The following is a 25,466-nucleotide window of genomic DNA, read 5'->3' on the forward strand; positions in this document are numbered from 1 at the left end:
TAAATCTTGATGAAATCTCACATCACAGAGGACTACATCAATGCAAAAAACGGGTGGGTCCCATTGACTGTATAATTAGGGTGGGTCCCTTTAAATGCTGTTACCATGCTTTTTGAAATGCATTGTGGGTAATAGGTTCTAGCCAATCGAAACAAGTCAGAATTGAACAGTGGTGGAGGCAAACCACAGTTAGCCTACTATTAAAGTTCGCTTAATTTTATAACTCGAAATAAACATCAGTGGTTTTAATGTCACCGTCGGTTGTACTTAACAAATCAGTCATTTGTAGAAGGTAATTAATGCTTAAGTTATCAGGGCTAGGCCTATGTATCAGTTGCTATAGAAACCTACGCAGGTAACTTTTGCGGATAGGAAGCAAACGTTATCGTTCGTTTCAAATGTTCAGCCAGAGACGGTAGATGCTACTTTTCCATAGCAAACGTAGGTTAACGTGAACGTTATCAGGTTGGTAGTTAAGCTATCCAAACGTTTTTGGCTGTGAAGTTGCCTAGCAGCTAGCAGTTTGTGCAACATTTCGTAGACTTTGGTTTCAAAAGTTCGGATAGGTTTAGCTTGGCACAGCTTTGCAGGGTCATGTCTTCATTTGAAAGCCTAAACGCGTTACGAGAGCAGAACAAAAACTTACTGAAACGACTGCAAGAACATACAGAAAAACTTAAGAGCCTCTGTCCCCGTAAGACCCCAAACACCACAACGGTTCATGGGACTGATGAAAGGATGCAGCAGCGAAATCCTCCAGCAGAGAAGAACAATGAAGATGTTATCACTGACGTGGTCATTCCAAGTCATCCAGTTCACGCCCGGGTTGCGCTTAGTAAGCTACAGACACAAGAACCATCACCTTCAAGGACATCCATTATAGACTCGGTGTCATCCGGTAACGTTAATTGTCAAGCTGTCTTTAGCTTAATTTTGTAACATGCTGTATAAGTTTGACTTGTTGGACACGATTTATGACATGACGGTTTGTTTTTAGGAGAAGCCTGCAAAACGTCAACTTTCCTAAATGACAGTCAACAACAACAGCCTGACCAAGCGGAGGAAGAGCCGGTGTATTCCAGACTTTTGAGGGACTATGGGAATATTCGTCAGACCGGGTCAAGGGAGAACATAACTCTGAAATCCATCCTTAGGCAGGACAGTTTAAGGGTGAGTGTCTGGATTTAGACCTACTGATGGATTTACTGTGATTATGGGAAACTAAGGCTAGGGGGCGCGCGTCTGTAGGCTAACGAACAGAATCGTAGACGAAACAAATGCCGTAACGTTAAGGGTAAAACAAGTGTTGTGTAGCTTGTTCTTGTGCGGATGCTTTTGTGCTTTTCCAGACTACACTATGAGATAAAAGAGACTATGGGAAGTGTGTGCAGGATCACTGATGCTTGAGGCTCTGAATGAAGTATTGGTATATTTAGAAAAGATGAATGTGGGGCACCTAAAGAATCTTTTCAGTTTCCACTAGATTGAGTTAGGTCATTTTTGCTGTCCACAAAGGGAAATTTATTTTGCTCAGGTCGGTACTGTACCACACAAACAGTAAAAAGGCTTAGTAAAACTATACACCACAGTACACGTCAGCACCACACTTACAGACAATACTTATTAGTCCAGGCAAAGTAAGGTCTGACCCAAAACTAATTGCAACAGAATTTATTTTCACATTTTAATATTTCAATTGGTGATCTAAACACCATAGTAAAAGTCCATGAAAATCCAGTTGGTGGAAATATGGTAAAATTATGGTTGTCTTTATGCATCATCCATACTGACAAAACTGTAATTAGAATGTAGTAGATTTAGAATAAGCATTCTAAAGAATATCTATATAATATTTGATAATGGTTTTATATCTGAAAATGTTCAGGACCTTTATGAAATAATTGGACCTAATTTTCACATATCCCCTGTACTATGAAAGTTTAGTAAAACTGCCCAAGGTACAGTTTTTGGCCATTGACCTATGCTCAAATAATTCCCATTTTGACAATGTTCCACCACTTGGATTTTCATGGACTTTTGGTATGTGATACGGTAAGGTTTCATGAACTGAATACAACAAAAATCCTTTTTGTTGCAATTAGTTTTGGGTTGGGTGATTTTTTTTTTTTTTTTTTTTTTTTTTTTCCCCCTCATAGATTGCATAGACTATGATAAACACCACAACGCAAAGTAAGAACAATGTAGCCTTCGAGTCTGAGGGTGCGCAAGTGTGTCTGCATACACATGAAAATGTGTACGTGTTTGTGTGTGTGTGTGTTTGTCTGTGTGTGTTTGTGAGTATGGGGCTGCACTGTAGCTGGATCTTTAGTTATGTCCCTAAGAGAATTGTCACAGCAGAGGACACAACTTTTTTCTGTGCCCATTTTTCCTGGCTAGTGGGACCTTGACTCTCCGGCCAGATGGCAAAAGCTGGAATGATGGGGGTGGGGCCATTATATGGACCTCCTTGGTTATGGTCCGAAAGTTGCCGTTGTTTTTCTCCAGTGAACTTTCTGGCTTGGTTTCTGGCTTGGTTGAACTTTGAAAGGTTTCCATACTAGGACATTGGTTTGGTCTGTTTGCTTGTTGAAATTCAGACCACCTTCATGACAAACAAAGATTGTAAACAAAACAAACAACAAAGACCTACAAGAACATGGCAAAGTGTGTTGGTATCAGTATAACAAAATCAGGTGGTCCTTCATGTTCACAGAAGCCCTTGAAAATTACAATTGGTCTTAGGCTTTCAGAAAACATACTTGTAACTGACACGGGCTATATACATATTTATTTCACAAGTTGTGATAGGCTTTCTCAGATAGAAATTAACAAACAAGAAACAACAGACCTCAAATAAAAAAAATAATTAAAAAAAGATATAGTACTAGTAGTATACTAATAGTTTCAGGTCAAATTTCAGAGAACCCTAAAGGTTTCAAGGTTTGACAGGGTCCCTGTGGATCCTTACAATGTCTAATATTTCATTTTTGATATTTAAGGCCGTAAAATGTCTGGATTTATATGAGGGCAGGCATTACATTTGATCTAGAGCAGAATGATTGTTGTTTAGCTTATACTCAGACCTGCCAACCGGTACTCATTTTGCGCTAGCTGCGCATTTTGATATCGAAAGTATGCTGGTACGCTTGCACAGTTGGGTTGCCGATAAGCTTTGAGCCAGCAAAAAAAAATGTGACCAATTACAGCGCAGGAATCATTTCCCTTGATTTTATCCATCCACAAAAGCAAGGAGGAATGATGGAATGTGTTGCCTAATGCCACAAATCATCACCAGCACTGTTGACCTCTCATTCGCCCTCATCATTCTGCATGTCTAGTTCCTTTAGTGAGGACCGTTCATAAGCTCTTTTGCAAAGGTTGGGACTGATGTGGAGAGATTTAGAATTAAGTTATGGTTATGGTTACGCTTTTGTCCAAAGCGACATACAAATACAAAACAATATAATACTGATATAATACTCAAGCAGTTGACTATATCTATAAGGTTGTATCCCATAACGACCGACATCTATGGAATCCAGTCAAGATTGACCCCAAGACAGTAAATAAGGTCTTGGGCGCCAGCCCACCGGAGCAGGGGCCTACTCGTCCTTTTCTAAGGCACACACAAGCAGCGTGGTTGCACAAACACCTTGAACATAGCATTCCACAGATGTTGTCTTATAAATCTCCCCTTCACTTTCTGCTTACAGCAGCATCTCCCTCTTTAACATGTTCACAGAGCACACCAAAAGAGTAAATGGTTGAATATAGCCCACACATATATGGTGAACACCTTTAAGGCCAACATTTCTTACTACAATAATAAACAACCATGTCAATTCAATCAATAGCCTAATGAAAAAAAGGGAAAATAGTAATTATAAACAATAATTTTCATTCAATCAATAATATAATGACAATAGCATGGTAAGACTACATTATGAAGAATATCAATAATAAGCAACAATGTCAAATTAATCAACAGCCTAATGAAAATAAAACAATACTATACAAACCATAACACATAAGAAGTGCTTAATGAACTAAGTGCATGTATAAGTATTATACTCTTTTGATCCCATGAGGGAAATTTGGTCTCTGCATTTATCCCAATCCCTGAATTAGTGAAACACACTCAGCACACAGTGTACACACAGTGAGGTGAAGCACACACTAATCCCGGCGCAGTGAGCTGCCTGCAACAACAGCGGCACTCAGGGAGCAGTGAGGGGTTAGGTGCCTTGCTCAAGGGCACTTCAGCCGCTTCTTACTGGTCGGGGTTCGAACCGGCAACCCTCCGGTTACAAGTCCGAAGCGCTAACCAGTAGGCCATGGCTACCCCCGTGAACAGATATGTCCCCTCTTAAAAGACCCAAAAATATCACAGGAACGGAGAGCACTGGGCAACTCATTCCACCAACATGGAACCACTGAGGAAAAAAGTCTTGAATTTGACCTCATTTTTATGACTGGTCGACACAACAGACCCTGTTCAGAAGACCACAGTGGGCGGTTGAGGATGTACGTCTTGATAATTGAATTAAAAAAACAAGGAGCAGATCCAGTCAGTGTCCTAAGCCAAAGTGAGAGATTTCTGGCTACTATAGGGAGCCAATGGAGAGTAACTAGGAGAGGAGTTACATGTCTCCTTTTTGGCTGATTGAAGACCAGGCATGCTGCACCATTCTGAATCAACTGTAACGATCTTACTACACAAGCAGGTAGGCCAGCTAATAGTTAACATTATGTGAGTATTTGCAAGCTAGTTTGGTTGCTTATCAGCTAGCAAAGTAAGTTACGTTGTCCATGTAGACTAAAGCAGCTGGTTAAACCTAACTTTTCATAGTAGCCTATGAAAAACTAGTAGCCTAGTAGTTTATAACATCAACTAAAGCAGCCGTTCTCAAACTTCCTTTATCTGAGGCCCGGTCATGGCAGACTTTAGGGTCATAGGGCCCACCGACACGAACCCAAACCACCACACTCCCCACTCCCCCACCCCAGTCTATGGATGGGGCTAGAAATCTATCTGGGTGCACAAAATTATCATTATGATTATAATTATCACACTTATTATTGTTATGCTATATTATTACAGTGCATGAACATGTATAAATATGTATATTTAAAATGTATAAATATATATATTTAACACACACACATACAGTATATATATTAAGTGTTAAGATACTGGTCTATTGTTACTGAATTTACTTTCACATAAAAGGTCTTATACAGCTTCTATACAGCTGTGGTCTACCTTCAAACAAGTTTCAGAACTAAAACAGCAATAGCTAAATATAGAAACCCAAGTGTGTGACATTAAAGTGGCATTATGGAGTTACCCCATTTCCAAAATGCAATGCAAAAACACCACCAGCAGCCCAGCCTAAATGAATAAAGAGTAAGACAAAGCAAATAGCCTAGTAGCATAATGAAATACACTACGGATTGAAGCAGTAGGCTGATCTTTGCAACATGTTTTAAATTAATCTGTGTGAAGACACATACATTTGCAAAGAGGAGAAACAATGAAATGATGAAACAATGATTAACAATGAAATGTTAATTTTGGTTTACATGCAATGAAGGGTTTTGGTCGTTTGTAGCATTATTGCATCCCTTAGTTAGCAGGATGTCCGCGCGGTAGTAAAAAGTAGTAAATTCAACTCTATGATTCCTGCATATACCCTGGTTAGGCACAATTATTCCCTAGCGATTGAGAGCTCCTGTAACCGCATGTTCATTTCAAAACATTGCACAACATTGAAATGCCACAAAAAGTGATTTTTTGTGAATAGGTCTTAGTGAGTTAGGAGTCCTGTTGACTTCTTCTAAGCTGTCCCAGACTTAGGTGCTACTTTATGTCTAAAATGCTTTGTGAAATACTCTTAATTAAAAAACAATTAGGAGTCCTAAAGTTATGAGTAACACGCCCATTATTTTTAGGAATTTCTCCTAAATTCACCAGTTAGGAGCTACTTTTAGCCTTAAAAAAATCTTTGTTTATCTGTCCACCACATGACTTTACTATTGTTGCATGGCATTGCTTTCAGTACATGTAAAACCAGAGGGAATGTTTTGAGAGGAAATATTTCATACTTGTCCTTCAAATTCTAGTGCTGGTAAACTTTAATGCTAGACTTTATAGCTTTAAATGGACAAGCTCCCCAATACCTAAGTGAGCTTGTACACTTTCACTGCCCTCCCAGAAGGTCCTCAGATAAACTACTGCTCTCGGTACCTCAGAGTCGTCTAAAAAATAAAGGTGACCGTGCTTTTTCAGTAGCTAGGCCCAAGTTGTGGAACAACCTGCCTTTTCACATTAGATCTACACCAACTATTGGTGCTTTTAAAGCCAAGTTAAAAGAACATATGCTATTAATGGCTTTTAAGTGAATTGTGGAATGTAATTATATAGGCTATATATATGTACATATTATTTTAGTTTTATTTTCCTGTTGTCTTTATTCATTTTGTCTTCTATTATCTTTTTTTTTTGAGCACTTTGGTCAAACAATTGTGCTATATAAATAAACTTGACTATGACTTGACTTTGAGAGTTTTGATCTGTTTCTGATACAAAAAGATGTCAAGGTTTGATTGATTTCTTATGTTCTCTCTGGTCAGATGGTTCCAGAAAATGTATTTGAATGAAGAAAAAAATAATTTTGATTTCTTTTTTGTAATGGCGTTGTGCCTTGAACATGTACGAACATCCCTGCATAAAGCAGATTTGCTGTTTCTGTTTCTCAACAGAGGGAGGCCGGCCGAGTAACCTTTCAGCCCCTGGGAGAGGACCGGTCACTCACACCCGACAGACATCGAGTGCAGCCATTACTGGGTTATGACTGGATTGCGGGTAGGAAGAATAAGATGTTATACTCTAATAAAGAAAGCAAAAATGGTGTCATACATTCAAGTACTTTTTTTCCCGAGGTATCTTGAGCGGGCTTTTGTGTGAAACCAGTGTTAGCTTCTGTTTCGCCTCGTTTAGCTGAAATGCTCACAGACAAAAACGTCAAAAAAGTGCGTCATCATCAGTGCGACTTTATTTTTTTTATGTTTCTCTTCCATTTTCTCTTTCTTCTAGGACTTTTGGATGCTCAGGACAGCTCCCTGACTGAACGATCTGAGCAGTTCTTCAGTGAACTACGCAACTTCCGTCAAGTTAACAAAGACGAGTGTGTCCACAGTCAATCTTCAGGGTCAGGAAGTCCTTTCTTTTGTGTGTGTTAAACAAAGATATTGTCTGCCCTCTGTTCATCTGCATATAGTGCAGTACTGAAAAGTTACTGAACAAAATGAATACGACCTTATTAAATTATATTAATTATGAATTATAAACCTTATTTCATTTTAGTGTTTCTTCATACCACCAGATTAAGAAATGTTTGTAATGAAGACTAATATTTACAGTTGCACATGATTGTTCTGCTTTGTTTTCTTGGATTGGGTGGGAAAATTAATTTTGTTCCCTAAGCTTCAGTTGTAGCAGTTGAAGGAGGTTAAATGTTTGTTAGACTCAAGAGTTCTCTGTATAGTTCTCTTTTTCTTCCAATGTCCACTGCATTTTCCTGATTTCATTTGGTTATCCATAACCAAACAATTTCAATTCTATCATCAATTCAAAGCAGAAGAACTCTCAAACAAAACAAACTTCATTGTGTTAAATGTATTCACTGAAGTGTTGTTCTTATGGCATAAAGGACGTAGATTTCTAGTAGACACCAAAGCTGGCAATTTGTTGCCTTTATTTACTCATATCTTGTAACTGTCATTTCTGTATCTCTTCACAGCCTGTCAAATGCAGAGACTGCAATCTCACCTCTCAAAGTAGATGAAGGCGAACTCCAAAGCAAGGCAGATAGTCATCAGTGTAAGTTGTCTTTGTACGTATGTGTGTACGTGTACGGTTATTTCCGCTACATCAGTTCTCGATACATTTTTAGTGTCTGCAGCTCTTACAGCTCTTATTCATTATGCTGCTTGGTGTGCATGTTGATGTAAACTTAGAGCTTTGTAGTCATTGTATATCAGACATGTACTTGGTACTGACTTGAAAATTATTCATATCATTCATGCCATACTCCTTTGGCCAATTTTACTTAGACTCCCTCAAAAAGCCCCAGATGTAAACTTGTCAGTTATGTAAATTAAGTTAAACAAATATTGTTTTGAACCTGTCACAACATTTATTTTTCAATTATTTTCTATTAATATTAAAAAAAATACCATCCGTTTGTTTCCTCATGGCCCTGTGATGGCATCCATTTATTTATCTATCTAGACTGATTGGTCTTGGTTTGAAACCCAAGGACTCCGTGTTGTTAGCTTGTTGCGTTAGCAGATTAGCTACAGGACAGGAGTGCTCAGGCTTGTGCTTTTCCCCTGCAGGCACCTTCTGCTACCGGATCAACAACCGTCTGTTTGCCACCCCCCTAGATCCTCAGGTTGGCTGTCCGGTGTGCAAGATGCCCAAATCCAACCACCCTCACACTGTATCAGAGCCAGCCTTCATCAGGTAAAGCCTGACCAGGCTCTACGGTCTTCTACAGGGACTCTCAGTGTAACATGTGATTTAGTTATTTCAGGGCCTCTGTTTCTGATACAGAGTCCATAACCTTATTAGTGTGCTTGTTCTATGTGGTGGACCTGTTAATTAAAATATACTAAGAGACAAATTAAGTCTCATGTTTTGGTTGGTTTGTTTTGTGTCTGTTTTGAAAGTAATAGTTAGCATTAACAATCAGATAATCACAGATGTTTTGGACATAATATCATTCTTCATTTTTTCTATAGTGTACAGTACAGTGAGTGTAATTTTCATATATATATATATATATATATTTTATATATATATATATATATATATATATATATATATATATATATATATTGGTTAGTTGCATTAAATGAGTTGGGAACAGGCTGTACTTCCAAACAGATGCTCAGAAAAAAAAAAACAAATAGATCAGAAATATAAGAGACTCAGTAAAGCCTGATGTATCATGGACATATAAAGACAGTATTATTTGTCATTATGGATGGTTATGTGTATGACATCCTCTATTATCCTCTTCTTAGGGTCAGCATTCCTCGCTCCACCCTGTTGCCCGCTTACCGCTACAAAGCCCACAGGCGCTGTAGCTTTGATCCGTCAGACAGCCTGGGCCTGCCATCTGTAAGTCACAGGCTTGCCTGTTCAGCTGTGTATATTTTTTAAGGTTCTCCAGAGAGCAATTAGCAAGTGCAGAGAACACATGTGGAGAGTCTTACTGTGATGTTGGCTTGGCAACCACATAACCTGTTCCGTGTGTTCTGATTGGATGACCATGGAAATTTGCCTACTGATGATTACCGATGAAGTAGCGAAAAACAAAGGACCAATGTCAATAGGAATGTACCCAACAACACCCAGAAACATTACGCAGCAACATTGCTCAAAAAGTTACCTTATGTATCATCAGTTTTGGTGTAATAGATGTCTGGGATTAAACATAGCCAGTGATAACTGACACTGACAGGGTGAAATATAGCATCACAGCAGTCAGACAGATGTTATATGGTCTTAGCCTGCCTCACTCAAAAAGGCGGGGAAATTCACACTGGCTCAATGTGTTGCCTGCAAACATAGCAAGAGCTGATTAGTTCTGAAAGTGTGTCGGTTGGGCTAGCTGATTGTTTGCTGGAATGAATGAGTAAAAAAAGTCTTTGGATGTGGCATACTTCTAAGAAATGAAACTGCCTTTAGACAAATGGACACTGATCATATGCTACTGAGACCTTGAATTTCCCCTGGGGATCAATAAAGTATCTATCTATCTAGAATGCATTATTGTTTGTTTAGAAAAGCTCCCTCCCTGTAACATTTCTCTGCAACTTGGTATTTCTAGGAGTAAGTGGCTAGATAAGATATATTTAGACAAATTTCTGTGAAAGGTAAGTTTGAGATGGTGCCGTCACCTCCAGTAAAAACTGCACTCTTACTAATGTAGTTGCCTCATTTCCTTTCCTGAGGATGAATGCATACTGAACTTCACCAATGTGCTAGCTGTTTACCTCACAGTTAAGGTTCCATGGAAATATTTGTTTGGTTAGAGCAAATGTTTGCTTTTCAGATAACGGCACATCAACATTCATCAGTATGCCATGGTGTGTGTTAACGGGATAAAGGCGTTCAGCTGTCCTTGAATTATGACCAACTTTCCTCCCCTTATCCCACAACATTAGCTGGCTGTACTTTGGAAAATTGATTAGTTAACCAGAACATACAGCGGGGAAAACTTAACACGTTAACATTTTTTTCAGTAAGTATACTTCCAATGAGGCATGGAATTTTCACCAGACATTAGTATTAACTCAGATAATCCACCCATATAAAAAAATCCAAACATTAAAGTCCATAAGTAGAGTTATGTGTAATAAAGCGGAATGACACAGGAAAAAAGTATTGAACACACCTACTGAAATGTCTTAAATACTTTGCGGAAAAGCCTTTATTTGTAATGACAGCTTCAAGGCATTCCTGTATGGCGAAACTAATCCGTCACAGTATTCAGGTGTGATTTTGGCCCATTCTTTTAAACAGATAGTCTTTTAATATTGAAGATTCCAGGTGTTGTTCCCAGATTATGAAACACGGATGTGCAAATGTGTTTTGCACCAACTGCGCTGCAACGATTGGAGCAAAAGTGTCGAGTGCATGACTCTTGAAAGTTGTGACTCTCAGGATAGGATTTGTGTACCTGTAACAAGGATTTGTGAACCCGTAACCCCTATTTTGTGTTAACAAGATATAAAAAAAAATATGTACAACTTCAACTTTACTGTTACACATTTATGACTTTAGTGTGCGCATGCAAAATCTGCAATTAAATGTGCTCGCCACTTTTGCACCAAATATACCTTCATAAACCAAGAGCAACCTAGCGGCAAGTGCAACGCTTACCGTGTACAATGTGATAGCCTCTTCAGGCAGTGCAGTATTGGTATAGGCAGGTATTGTTCCAGAGTATGGGGGCAGTAGCAGCAAAAGCACAGTATCTACTGTACATTTATATTTGGTTTTGGGAACAGTCAGCAGAAATAGATCAGAAGATCTAAGATTTCTTACAGGAGAGTATTTATGTAATAGGTCAGAGAGATAGCTGGGGGCTTTGCCATTCAAGCATTTGAAGGTTGTTAGCAACATTTTAAAGTGATGAGCAGGAAGCCAGTGAAGGGAAGCTAAGATGGGAGAGATGCGTTCTCTCTTACGAATACCAGTTAAGAGGCAAGCTGCTGCATTTTGAACCAGTTGCAAGCTGGAAAGTGAGGCCTGGAGACCAACATATAAGGAGTTACAGTAGTCCAGTCTGGTTGTTATGAAGGCATGGATTACTTTTTCAAAGTCCACAAAGGTCAGGAAAGGCTTGATTTTTAGATACGTTTCTTAACTGGAAGAAACTAGCTTTGACTGCGGACTTGACCTGTTTGTCAAATGTAAGATCTCCGTCCATGATCACACCAAGGCTCTTTATAGAGGGCTTTATATAGGGCCTCAGGGAGTCCATACCCTGGGTGTAATTTCCACTGGGTCCTAATAAGAGGACTTCAGTTTTGTTGTTATTAAAATTCAAAATATAAATGATCTGATCCACTCTAAGGCAGTACCTTTAATACCAACACACTGCTCAAGGCGAGAGAGAAGGATGGTATGATTAACTGTGTCAAAGGCCGCTGTGAGGTCTAGCAGGATAAGTATAACAGCATCACCAGCATCAGTAGCTAATAAAATGTCATTGCAGATTCTTAGAAGTGCAGTTGCTGTGAAGGGGTTTAAAACCGGAACACTTGTGCAGAGATGCCTTGCGTGCCTAAAAAGGATTGCACCTGTGCAAGCACAACTTTCTCCAAGACTTTGGAAAGGGATGGGAGTTTGGAAATGGGTCTAAAGTTAGAGACGACTGTAGTGTCTAGATTCAACTTTTTAATCAGAGGCTGTACTGTAGCATGCTCATATGGTTGGTACAACACCTGCCATAAGGCTGCTATTAATGATATTTAAGATATAAGGTCCAGTAGTATCCTAGTATCAAAAATGTCTTAAAAAAAACTTGGGAGGGACCAAATCTGATGGATAGGTGGGAAACTTCATTCGGCTAATTGTATCTTTTAGGAGAGTGAGAGAGACTGCTTCAAAATGACTGAAGGTAGCTGGGCAGATGATAGTCATAGGAGGGGGCTGAGATAGAAGCTCTAATAGTGGTAATCTTGTCAACAAAGAAATGTAAGAATTTCTCAAAAGTATCAAGGCCTCTAGACTGAATAGAGAATAGAGTTAATAGTGCTGAAGAGCACATGTGGATTGTTGCAGTTTTATCAACTATATCAGAAAAATATTTAGTTTTTTCTTGTTTTACACATATAAGAAGGAAGCTGACCAAAAATAGTCTTGTGCACATATGAGAATGGGACTTTTGTGTCCAATGTCCATTGTCCATGTTAAACATTCAGCCTCTAAAAACAACTCATGAAAGACTCTCCTATTTCTTTTCTCAAAATCTCTCTTTGTGTGTGTGTGTGTGTGTGTGTGTTGTGTGTGTGTTTGTGCTTTCACAGCATTGTCTGTCAGGATGGTCGAATGCACCACCCAGCACAATCCCACATATGAGCAGCCTGGATCTGCGCAGCTCAATGGCTTCTGCAGCAGACTCCTCAGCAAATGCAGATGCTTTGTTGGTGAGATGTCATTTCCTATTGTCCCAAATTACACAGTACAGCAAACACATCTTTCTTGTAAACGAAGGTTTCAAATTTTTCAATTTTTTACTAAATTCCAAAGAGGATTTAAACATTCTTAGACATTTCCTGACCGTCAAATACAAGATATATGACCACACACACACACACACACACACACACACACACACACACACACAATGTACAGGTACAGGTACATGTAGGTAAAAACTAGTGCTGTCAAACGATTACAATTTTTCAATCGCGAATAATCGCTGAATTCCTATAATTAATCACATATTTTATCATATGGTTCAAATTCTATTATTTTGCATTTCTGAACTTTCCAAGAGTCCATATTAACAATAAAGCAATTATTGTGTATCTTGATTGGGATTCAAATGAAAGCAAAGCAAGTTACTTTATTAACTGAACTTTAAGACGTAGGTCTATTTGATTATTTCAAATCAAATTTCAAAAGATGTGCAGCAGAACTGAGGCAACACAATATATTCTTCAGAAATCTAGCTGATATAAACTGAAATAAATGCTACAGAAGTGCGTGCACAAAATGTAGGCCTACACACATTACAAAGGGCATAACAAACAGAAAATATTATATTCATACTATATTAATTATCTTTGAGTTCAGTTGAAAATAAGGACGTTTTCAACATGAGTGCATTGCCATTTTACAGGCCTACTGTCTATGGTGCACTGTCACTTGCCACACACATCAGCGCCAAAGTTTTTAACACGCAAACACTGGATGAACAATGGATTTTATGGAGCAGCGTCAACCAAATATAACTGAATCGTGATTTACACGGCGGCAAAGTGCGATTCTGGTGTGCGGAGTTGTATTGAAAAGAATGAAATCTAATGTAAATGAATGTCGAAAGCAGAGTGCATCGCAAATAGTAGCAGCCAAAGAGGAATGTTGATAACAGAACAAGTGACGGTGAAAGAATCTTTGGCGGCACACATTTAATGCGTCAGCCTAGGCTACTACTCGGCCGGCTCGTAAGCCCAAACAAGTGTGTGCAGCATGCCTTTAAGTAGCCTACTAACGGCGCATCATCATAAAGATACATTTAATCTGCATCACGCCCCATTTTAGAAGAAAACAAGTTAACAATAAATATATTATTGTTTCCAATGGGAAAGACGGCTAGTAATCACACGTTGACGTTACATCTATTTTTTAATTTACAGGACATTCAATTATTTTACTAACACGGCAGTTATGAAGAATTATGTTTATGTAACTACTCATGTCGAAACTATGTACATTACCAACCTAATTCGTTTGCAATACCTCATGTTGAGAACAAATTTAGCATGTACACTTACCATAATATCCCATGCAAAACGGTTAGCTTGCTAGCTAGCTAACTGTGGAACTTCAGTATAACATAGCCAATTATCTCACCTAGTTGTAGGAAATAGGCTACGTTCATATTACAAGTAATAGAATGAATGTGTGACTTATGTTTAGTTGATGTTATGACATGTAAAGTTAAGCTTGCTGAACTTAGTTATAGTCAGCCACGGGCAGTTTGACTGTGCCTATCAATACATTTGTGACCCTCCTCCTAAACTAGAAAGAACAAACCATAGGAACATGGTCACATTAATCCCATAAACACACAGATAACTCTTACACCAACCTTATTTTGTGCCTTTTATTCACGTTTGTTTCAAGATTTAGTAAGTATAAGCCCTTTTCGCTCCCCACTTCGATGCAGCATAGGTTTCCATTATATCAGTCATCTTTTCCCTAAAAGGGGGCAGCACTAACCTGACCCTTCTGCAACCGATTTTATGGTACAGCCAATCAGGACGCAGGGCGGGAGTTTCATAGATGTGACATAGCGTAGAAGCGACTGTGAGACTGTTATCAGCGCCACGGGTTGGCTTCGATGTGAGTGGTTGAAGTAGCATGTCAATAGATGACGGACAAGTGGCTTATTCAATCATATGGAAGCATTTTTTGATTAGGCCCAGCCTTCTGAAGCAACACTTCAATGGATCGGTTCCAGATGGATGAGTGGAGCTAGGCGGGGGAAATTCATCTGGCTAGGGTCAGGTTAGGGCAGCACAGCACATACAACGTTCCATTCTATTCGTCAGTGCGTATTGTTTAGTTTGCGGTCTAGCTAAATCCAGTGTGGTGTTGTAGTTGTTCTAACCAGAGCCCGTTTACGGAGAGCTGGATCACTCCCTATTAACTCCATTGTACCTGCAATCTGTTGCAGTTCCGCTAGGGGCGATCACGAATAAGTGCAAAAACAATGGGGGTCTATGAAGCTAGACGGCTAAATTTGTCTCTTTCACCTGGTTGTCGTTGATAAATTGAATATTTGATTGTGGTTTCTGCAAGCTCGATATGGATTATAGGTCAAAAGTTGAATGAACGAGTAGTCACGTCCTTTCGATTTCTTACAGGTTAGGTCGTTGTTGCCCACAACACACTAGCTTTCTGCTAATGAATGACGTCATTGACACATTTGAAAGGCTTTTTAGAACAAATAAGTGACTCAAAAAATATAATACTCAGCGGTTTGTATTTTCTCTGCCCCCTCTTTCGACTGCAACATTCGAATTTCTGGGGGAAAAATTATATCCCGAGAAAAGTGGATTTGAGGGGTACAGCTCCATTGGCCTCCATTCATTCTGCACTTATTCGTGAGCGCCCTCATGTGGAACCAGAAAAGGAACTGCAACCAGTTTAGAAACCGGAAGTTTCCGAGAGTGGCGGTTCTCCCCTTATTAGACATTCTCTGTTCTAACTTTACTAGTTGTTGCCAAGGGGGCAGGCGAATTCCCGGAAGTAGAAGAATCGACGTAGGCTGGAGGGACCACCTCTCTGCTAACTCCCATAGAAGCCCATTCATTCTAGGATTTTTTTGAAATACCATAACTTCACATAACATATATCCTGTGCTGATATTGTAGCTTCTGTGTAATCTACATAAACACTACAAAGGCAAAACAGTCTCCACTACCTCGTCCGTAACGTTGGTTACTTGTAAGAAGAATGGTTAGCTTGTTCGGTTGGAGGGAAGCTAGCTTTGACGTAATCTCTCTTTCGCGCCGTAGGGAGATAACCGTATTGTTTGTATAAGAAGCTCAGTCCACCTTACTGTCTATGACTGTAACTCAAACCTAGCATACACGACCGTATGTTAAGGTAAAGCATTACACAGAGGCAACCTAATAATAATAAAAAAAGTAAACTTAATTTTAAAAAAAACGGCACTAATCATTTCAGAGGTTTTCGATGGATTGACCGTAGGTCGGAAAAGTGGAAAGAAGATTAGCTTCAAGGCTATAACTTTTTTGTTTTGTTTTAGCATGACTGTTTTTGAAGATGATCATGTGTGGTAGCTTCAACATTAACACGACTTGGTGAGGATGATATTAATAATAATACATAAATAAATAAATGTTTAACTTTGATGACTTTGAAGGCAAAGGAAGTGTGAGAAGAATTTCTGTGTATCTATCATTTGAGTTACAAGATTCAGTTTGATGGCTAATGTCACGAAGTTAAGTGTGAGTCTGCACAGTACTGGGGGGACCAACTGAAAAATCGTTATATTTGACTCAGTGCCCTCCCATTGAAAACGACGGAGTCTGTTCGTCCATTTCTTTTACTGTCTATGGTTGTTGCAACAGCATGTGAAAAAACTACAAAGTTTGTTTAACCAAAAAGAACGTTAATCTCGCGTTAAAAAAATTGACGCCGTTAAAATATTCTTACGTTAACGCCGTTAATAACGCGTTTAACTGACAGCACTAGTAAAAACCCTCAACACATAAGTCCCATTAATTTTTTTAATTGTTGTTGTTATTGTATGAGAACAGTTAATTCCATAGAAGATACAGATCTGTGTTGTTAGATACTGACCCCATCAGCGCAGCCATCAACAGTGCTGCTAACCGTACTCTTCTGTCTGTCTGCTGATGAGACGTGTTTGTGACCTCTTCTGGTGCCACTCTGCTATTTGGACCAGCTGTCAGGAGCTGTTTGGATTGACCGGGGGTGGGGGGAGTAATGGAGTGGCCTAATGGAGTTTTTCATGACTCAAATGTACTCAAATGTACTGAAGTGCATTCAGACATGCTGGGAGGTCATCTGAGATCATTAATGTAATTGTTGACAATTCCAAGGACCTGTCTTGCAAAGATGGAGCTGTTTGATCAAGTGAGTTAGAACAAAATAACAAGCTTTTAGCACAAAAGTCAAACAAAAGGCCCTAGACCCTCAATTCTAGTGCGCTCCATTCTAAAATCTTTGGTCTAGAGGCACTGGTAAGCAATACCTCAAAAAGATGAGGTAATTTTGCTGGGTTGGAAGTAGGGCTGGGCGATAATTCGATCTCGATACGGGATCACAATAAAATTTTGATCGATTTCGATAATATGTTTGGGACATATTATTCAATATCACATGAAAAAGTAAGCGCAACAACAGTATCAGAGTCTGCCGGCTGCCGTATGTCGGTAGGACACGCCCACTTCCCAGCGAGCAGCGTGGCTACAGTTGCAACCAGAGGGAGACTGAGAGAGAGGGAAAGAAGTTGGAAGCTGGAGAAAAAATGAATGAAACTGAAGCGGGGAGAGAAAAGGGCTTATACTTACTAAATCTTTGAACAAACGTGAATAAAAGGCACAAAACAAGGTTGGTGTGAGAGTCATCTGTGTGTTCATGGGATTAAGGTGACCATTGCATTCCTATTTTTTTCTATTTCCAGTTTACTAACAGGAGTGTCACGAATGAGTAGTCACAGTCAAGCTGCCCGTGGCTGATTGTACAACTAAGTTCTGCAAGCTTAACTTTATGTCATAACGTCAACTAAACATACGTCACACCTTAATTCTATCACTTGAAATATGAACGTATTTCCTACAACTAGGTGAGATAATTGGCTATGTTATACTGAAGTTCCACAGTTAGGTAGCTAGCAAACTAACCGTTTTACATTGGATATTATGGTAAGTGTTAGCTACGGGCTAAATTTGTCCTCAACATTGGGGTATTGGAAACGAATTAGGTTGGTAATGTACATAGGTTCAACATGAGTCAGTTACATATTTCTTCATAACCGTTGTGTTAATAAAAGGATTGAATGTCCTGTGAACGTTTGTTTTGACTCTGAAGAAGACGCATGGCCGTTGAAACGTTAGTCAGTTTGCACGAATAAAAATCGTGAAACGTATCGTCACCTGATCATTTTATAAACTGGATTTGTCAGCATGTAAGCCTATCTATCTAAATAATAAACTAGAAAATTACTAGTGCATGAAAATGCAAAGCATATGATGTAAAATATACAGTGTTAAAACAGATAATGTAGAGATAGTTACAGTACAATGGTTTTGACATGGTTCCAATGATAAATAAAACTGTTTCTATGAGAGTTGCTAGGGTAATCATGTTGGTTGCTATGGAAACTGACATCGATGCTTTATTTCAATGGTTGCTATGTTGGTTGCTAGGTAGGGGGCATGATAACTGACAGTTGGAATGGCTGAACAGTTAGGGTACCTTCAGACTTAGCGTCTTTTTCTGACAAAAGAAGTTATGCAGACCGCTTTTTCAGTTTGAAAAAAAAAAAACTAACAGCGTTCTTGTTCCAAAAAGCAGCCGGAAGCATTTTTTAGGATAGGCAATGTGACTAAAGTTATGTGTGGATACAAAATATCGCGGTAGAAAAAATTGGGGTTGGTTATTGCTTTTGGTATGTTATGGTAAAGTTGTGAAGTTGTAGCCTAGAAATCTAGACGCGCCCCTAGCGGCAGCGAATTACATTTGCTGCCAGGGCTAGTCTAGCAACTCTCCGTTGGCTTGTGAGCTCCAGAAATCGAAACTTAATCAGGCCAATGAAATCGTGTATAGAGTCGTTAGGTGGGCTTAACATAATGATTGATGGCAGAGTTGCAACGGTTTGGCTTGAATTCCCTGCTACTTGAAAGCAAATAAGATGGATGTTGCTGCTGGCGAACAGTGTGACACGAGTTAAGCTTTTATTAAGTTGGCAAACGTTTGAACTAGCCAACTAGCTCCGCTGGTGGGAAACACATGGAACTCATAGCGCTGACGCTGTCCTATTGCGTGCAGAGGGAATTTGAAAGACAACTGATTATCCCGCCCCTCGGACTGAGCACTGCGAACGGTGAGTGTCCAGACCCTACATTTTAATGTGGGTCTGGCTCGTCAGGCTAGTGAAGTTGTGAAGTCATGTCAAACAATTCCCTATGCTCAGACACTAAAACGAGTCGCTCGACCGGTGTTCTGTCACCTTCTCCATTTTTTACCTGTTGTCATGGGAAACCACAGGTCTCGGTAATCCGCTTGTGATTGGTCAGCTGTAAAAAAGACAGCATGACGTATGGCGTTATTCCGCTAGAAGTTGAATATTTCTCAACTTCTGAGCTGCAGAAAAAGACTGTTCCGGTCGCGTTTTAAAAGAAGCTGACAACTTTTTTGAAAACACGGTCTACTCTATAGAATTATAATGTAAAACGGACGCCGGCAGCTGCGAAAAAGACGCTTAGTCTGAATGTACCCTTAAATAGTTGAGTAGATTAAATTGTTAAATTGTTTAATAATGAATTATTGTAGTGAGGATATTTTATTTTGGAACAGTTGATGACAACTGACAATTTGGAATGGCTGAACAGTTAAATAGGTGGATAGTTTAAATTTAAATTTGAATTATTGTAGTGAAGACTTTTATTTTGAACAAGTTGTGGGCAGAGGAAACAGTTGAACAGTATCTGTAGTCTGATGAGAGCCAGATTGAATGCTTAAAGCCTGAGACAAGTTGATTTTAGTGTAATGGATGTTGATAGACAGAAAGTTGAATGGATGTTGATAGGCAGATTGTTTAATGCATGTTGATAGATAGTTTAATGGGTGGATGAATGAATGGTTTGAAGAAGATGGATGGATAGAAAGTTGTAATGTGCCTTATATCCTTGTAGAATGGTGAGCTAGAGAGAGTTGGTCTAGTTGAGCAGAAAGCAGTTGATACAGGTGCAACAGTTAAATAGTTGGATAGTTTAAATAGTTCAATTATTTAATAGTAAATTATTGTAGTGAGGACTTTTATTTTGAAACAGTTGTTGATAGACAGAAAGTTTAATGGATGTTTATAGGCAAATTGTTTATTAGATGTTTATAGATATAGAAGGATGGATGAGTGAATGGTTTGAAGAAGATGGATGGAGAGTAGGATGGAATGCGCCTTAAAGAAAAACAATTTGATAATGTATGCTATCCATGGACTACAATTGATGAAGCTTTATAAGGAATGGAGCCGTGAGATCGACCAGCTATTAAGGAAAGGCACTGTAGCAAGTGTTAGCTACGGGCTAAATTTGTCCTCAACATTGGGGTATTGGAAACAAATTAGGTTGGTAATGTACATAGGTTCGACATGAGTCAGTTACATATACATATTTCTTCATAACCGTTGTGTTAGTAAAAGGATTGAATGTCCTGTGAACGTTTGTTTTGACTCTGAAGAAGACGCATGGCCGTCGAAACGTTAGTCAGTTTGCACGAATAAAAATCACTTTAAGCTTTGAGTGCTCCGGTCCTGCTCCTTGGCTCTTGTTAGACCTTGGATCTCCCTTTTTGACTCCTGCGTCCTGTTCCGTGAGCACCAACCAAGCTGAAGCGCAAGTGACCCCCTTCAACTAAAAGTACGACTCAAGCTGGCACGACACCACACACACAGCCAAGGAAGACCACTACGTTGTTCATTAGCATAACTAGCGGGAGTGGCTCTGTTAAACAACAATCCATCCAGTCATGCTTTGCAGCCATTGCCCCGTGTGAAAAACAATCAAAGCGGAGCAAAAATATAACGAGCGCTATTACTTATTGCCTCGCTAAAGATATGATGCCCCTGAGCACAGTGGAAAAAGATGGCTTCAGGAAACTGATCAAAGTGTTAGACCCCAGGTACGAGCTCCCTGGTAGAAAATACTTTTCTGAGATGGTGCTGCCACAGCTTTATGATTAATGCCGTCATAAGCTGGAAATTCATCTGAAGGATGTAAAATACTTTGCCACTACCACCGATCAATGTTCACTAGTGTACAAGATGTAGAATAACTGTGACTGGTTTATGTTTACATATTGTGCAATTTTGGCTCAGATTTCATTCTACTTATAAAACATTTCTAGAGATCTTCCTTAATCTTTCAGGTAGTATTTGTGCCAGGGTCATGTTTTTTAAGTTGATTAAATAAGTTGTTTACAAAATCAAAAAAATGTAAAATATAGTTAAAGTGACCAGTCACTTACTAGTTTGCACTTGTTTGAAAGCATATAAAGCTCTGTATGAGCGAAAGAGCACTGCTCTGAATTTTCTTTTGCCAGTTGTGGGCCCTGCGGCTCTCTTGACCATACAATGTGGGAGTGTACAATGTGAATCCTTTGTCTGCATGAAGACCTTAACAAAAACATTTTGTGCTCATTATTGGAAACTTTAAAACTTCATTATAAAGTTTCAGTGAATCTCATTTCTTCAAGCTTCAGGATTTCCCTCACACTGGCAGCATCTGCAAAAACTACATATCGTGATAAGAATCATGATCGATCAATATGGAAAAACATATTGTGATAAAAAAAATTCCATATCGTGCAGCCCTAGTTGGAAGGCAAATTTATAGCCACGGTCATTAACGCCGGTCATTATCGGGAAAATAAGTCCCGACAGGGCAAACCGGACACCGACACATGCACAGCTTCGCCCTGAAGGGACTTATTATCCCACTTATTACAAGGCTCTTCATAATGCTGCAGAATGCTCCATTCACTTGAATGGGCCTTCCCAACGTTCGGTGGTCTGCTATTTCTCGATAACAGACCGTTGCTAAGTGTAACAAACCGCTGTCAAGGAAAATGGGTTTTGTGCTTCTAATTCACGTCTTTCATATCACTACACAAGGACTGGAACTTCATTCAAAAGTGAAAGCAGACGGTTGATCAGCTGTGTTCTAAAGAATGTTTTAATTCAAGTTCAGTGTGTGCTGTTGCTAACTATTTGTTTCTCAGCAGAAGCCACGATAAAACTGTAACAAATAGGCTATAGGATATTGCCTAGGCTAAAGAGTCATATCGTGGGGAGTTTGTTGTGTCTTTTTGGCAAGTAGCCCTGTAATAAGCAGGATAATGTATAGAACGCCGGTCATTATCGGGAAATAGGTCCCTTCAGGGTGGAACAAGACCCCTCCGCTGCGCGTCGGGGTCCAGTTCGCCCTGTCGCTGCGCGTTGGGGTCCGGTTCGCCCTGTCGGGACCTATTTCCCGATAATGACCGGCGTTCTATACATTATCCCATAATTATTATCCAGCTTCTTGCCAACACAAGAAAAAGAAACTTCACATTATATGTCTCTTTACATTTGTTTGATGAAGTTCCATTGCAAGAAGTGACCGGACTACTTGCGGAGTGATATGAAAGACATAAATCAGTAACACAAAACCCGTTGTCACTGACAGCGGTCATAATATATGTTTTCAGTGGTAATTACATGAATATGATTAACCGGTAGAACATTGGGAAATCCCATTCAAGTCAATGGAGTATTCTACTAGCATTGTGAAGAGCCGGATAATAAACATTAGGATGTATGTGCTCTTAGTAGGTTCAAAGCCATGACGGTCCTTGGCAACAATATCCTGTATTCTGTATCAGGTCATAATGAAGTTATATAACATTCATAATGTGTGGGGCGGTGATGGCGTAGTGATAAAGGAGCTTGGGCAGCATGCAGTATCCAGAGAAATTATGAGTTCAGTGCTCGCCTGCCACCATTGTGCCTTGAGAGACATAACCCCGAGTTGACCTGGGGAGAGTGGCCTTTGTAATAATTGACATATGTACTAAGTCGCTTTGGATAACAGCGTAAACTGCATGAATAATTAAGTATAGGTTTTAACTTTGGTAATCTATTGGTAGGAGAGCACCACTTCTAATTTTCCAGCCCTCAAGTGAGCGATGTGTCCTATCAAATGGGCCGCTAAGAAAGTGAGGCTTTTGTCTTGGGATTTTGTCTTTTATTTGTCTTCGGATTAAGAAGGATTTTAGTGTGGGTGAACCCAGACGTAGATGTTGGCACATTAGAATTTGCTCTGCTGATTTAGGCTATAATATCAAACCAGCAAAAGAAACAGCCAAAAATGACTCAGTTTTACCTCTACCAGTTTCTATCAAAAGGGCATATTGTCATCATGGGATGGGCCACCTTTCTAAATGCCCTGCTCTACCCTTTATTTTTTTGATTTTTTTTTTTTAAACTGACACGTTCATACATGAATCTAAAGATTTTTTTCCACTGAAAGGTTGGTCATGTGCTTAGTATTGTTTTGATTTGTAACCTGTCTTTGTACTTGTGACATTTTCAAGAGGGCTCTGCAATGGGAAGATGGAGCAGGAGCGTAGGAGTGCAGTAGAAGAAAAAAAATATGTATACATATGAAGAGTTTTGTTCCAAAACGCTATATCCACTATTTGAATGAATTTTCATAAATATATTTTTTTACATTTTATTTTCCAAGTAATCTTATTAGAACTGTAATTGGGTATTGTTATTTGATTTATTTTTACTCAATCAAAACAAGACAGTTGCAATTTGATTGATATTACCTGAAATACACAATTAAATAGCCTGACCTTTTAATGTTTTTAAAAACGGAGATATAGTGTTTTGGAACCAAACTTTTCATTTATATGAGTGGTGTTTTAAATATTTGTATTATGTCACTGACTGGGTTGTGGCTGACTTGAATGACTTGATGTCTTTCAGGATGAATCTGTTTTAAAAGGCCGGAGTTCTGATGACCTACTCGACATGTCTCGTCTGGCCCGCTATCGCTTTCAACACTTGCCCCAGAGCCGTTGCAAACTACGCACATCTTGCTACCCTGTGTATTAATCGTCCACGTTTGAAGATCCAGACACCCAAACACCTAAGCCAATGGTGACCCTAGCCCACAAACCGAAGATGTTCAGACTCCTGAATTGTCAGGATCTCTACATTTCACCCCAAGAAATGTTTGGGGGTGATTCCTACCTATTTCAACCAACAGGATATAATGGTCTTAACTTATAATCATATTCAAATACAATCATGGTTAGGCCTAAACTATTCTGTCACACACCAGTGTGATGTCAATTAGAGTAAACTAGAATGTGTTTGTTTAAATGTGTTTTTTCGTAGACTCTTTATCACCCTCTCAGATAGCCACACGGGCCACTTGTGACACCAGGGCTATTGAATTAAATGTGTTATTATGAATCCATTGGCCTATGCTATGAAACGTATTGTCACCTGATCATTTTATAAACTGGATTTGTCAGCATTTGTGTAACCCTATCTATGTTTAATGAAGTTACAAATTAAATAATAAACTAGAAAATGGAATTCCGAGGAATTACTAGTGCATGAAAATGCAAAGCATATGATGTAAAATATAGTGTTAAAACAGATAATGTAGAGATGGTAACAATGGTTTTGCTTAGGTAGACATGGTTAAATAAAACTGTTTCTATGACAGTTGCTAGGGTAATCGTGTTGGTTGCTATGGAAACTGACATAGATGCTTTATTTCAATGGTTGCTAGGTAGGGGGCATAGTTGATGATAACTGACAGTTGGAATGGCTGAACAGTTAGGGTACCTTCAGACTTAGCAGCTTTTTCTGACAAAAGAAGTTATGCAGACCGCTTTTTCAGTTAAAAAAAATCTAACAGCCTGAGACAAGTTGATTTTAGTGTAATGGATGTTGATAGACATAAAGTTGAATGGATGTTGATAGGTAGATTGTTTAATGCATGTTGATCGATAGTTTAATGGGTGGATGAATGAATGGTTTGAAGAAGATGGATGGATAGAAAGTTGTAATGTGCCTTATATCCTTGTAGAATGGTGAGCTAGAGAGAGTTGGTCTAGTTGAGCAGAAAGCAGTTGATACAGGTGCAACAGTTAAATAGTTGGATAGTTTAAAGGGCCTGATGATTTTTCTCTACGAAACCCCCCCTCGCTCGGTCTGAAGCTATTTTCCTTTTCTTTGCATCTTCCGTCAAGGGTTTTCGCTGTTTCTTCGCCGGCTTTGCCATTATACACACGTTTGCAATCAAACGCTAGCGTTTCGTTAGCCTGTCTCTGTGCTGTGGATGCAGGATGTAAACTGATCCTGCTTCGGTCGGCGGGTACGATACACTGAACTTGCAAGCGGGATATTCTTCCAACAGGCAGTAGAAGCGGGCGAGAGAGTCTTCATTCGCTCTGTAATGAGTCATTTAACCATATACCGACTTACGAAGATGAGTAATTAACACGAAAACGTTGCCTGGTGTCCCTTTAAATAGTTCAATTATTTAATATTAAATTATTGTAGTGAGGACTTTTATTTTGAAACAGTTGTTGATAGACAGAAAGTTTAATGGCTGTTGATAGGCAAATTGTTTATTAGATGTTGATAGATAGTTTGATGGCTGGATGAGTGAATGGTTTGAAGAAGATGGATGGAGAGTTGGATGGAATGCGCTTAAAGAAAAACAATTTGATAATGTATGGACTACAATTTATGAAGCTGGAGTGGAGCCGTGAGATCGACCAGCTATTAAGGAAAGGCACTGTAGTATATGTGATGACCAATGAATGTGGTGTGTGTATGGGTGGGGGGTGGTGTGAAAGTGTGTGCGAAAGTATGTAT

At 39.2% G+C, this 25,466-nt stretch overlaps 1 protein-coding gene across 2 annotated transcripts; it reads left to right on the top strand.

Moving 5' to 3' along the window:
• The first annotated feature begins 132 nt into the window (after positions 1-132).
• On the top strand, positions 133-24,816 carry LOC125301399 (migration and invasion inhibitory protein). 2 transcript variants are annotated; one of them, XM_048253769.1, is made up of 9 exons: positions 133-898; positions 998-1,170; positions 6,763-6,865; positions 7,097-7,211; positions 7,803-7,882; positions 8,401-8,527; positions 9,091-9,187; positions 12,607-12,726; positions 23,556-24,816. In XM_048253769.1, exons 1-9 carry the CDS (start codon positions 595-597, stop codon positions 23,682-23,684), a joined length of 1,248 nt encoding a protein of 415 aa, XP_048109726.1. In that variant the 5' UTR covers positions 133-594; the 3' UTR covers positions 23,685-24,816. The 2 variants fall into 2 exon arrangements, with proteins under 2 accessions (XP_048109726.1, XP_048109727.1); XM_048253770.1 differs by lacking the exon at positions 12,607-12,726.
• Positions 24,817-25,466: the final 650 nt, after the last annotated feature.

Source organism: Alosa alosa, chromosome 10 (assembly GCF_017589495.1).
Source record: "Alosa alosa isolate M-15738 ecotype Scorff River chromosome 10, AALO_Geno_1.1, whole genome shotgun sequence".
Lineage (NCBI taxonomy): Eukaryota > Metazoa > Chordata > Actinopteri > Clupeiformes > Clupeidae > Alosa > Alosa alosa.

What these genes read in the sequence shown, in the direction of transcription:
- LOC125301399 (XM_048253769.1), top strand. Translation starts at nt 595, where the DNA reads ATGTCTTCATTTGAAAGCCTAAACGCGTTACGAGAGCAGAACAAAAAC. An exon ending in GTCCACAGTCAATCTTCAGG is followed by an intron (nt 7,212 to 7,802) that starts GTCAGGAAGTCC and finishes ATCTCTTCACAG; the next exon opens with CCTGTCAAATGCAGAGACTG. An exon ending in CAAGGCAGATAGTCATCAGT is followed by an intron (nt 7,883 to 8,400) that starts GTAAGTTGTCTT and finishes TTTCCCCTGCAG; the next exon opens with GCACCTTCTGCTACCGGATC.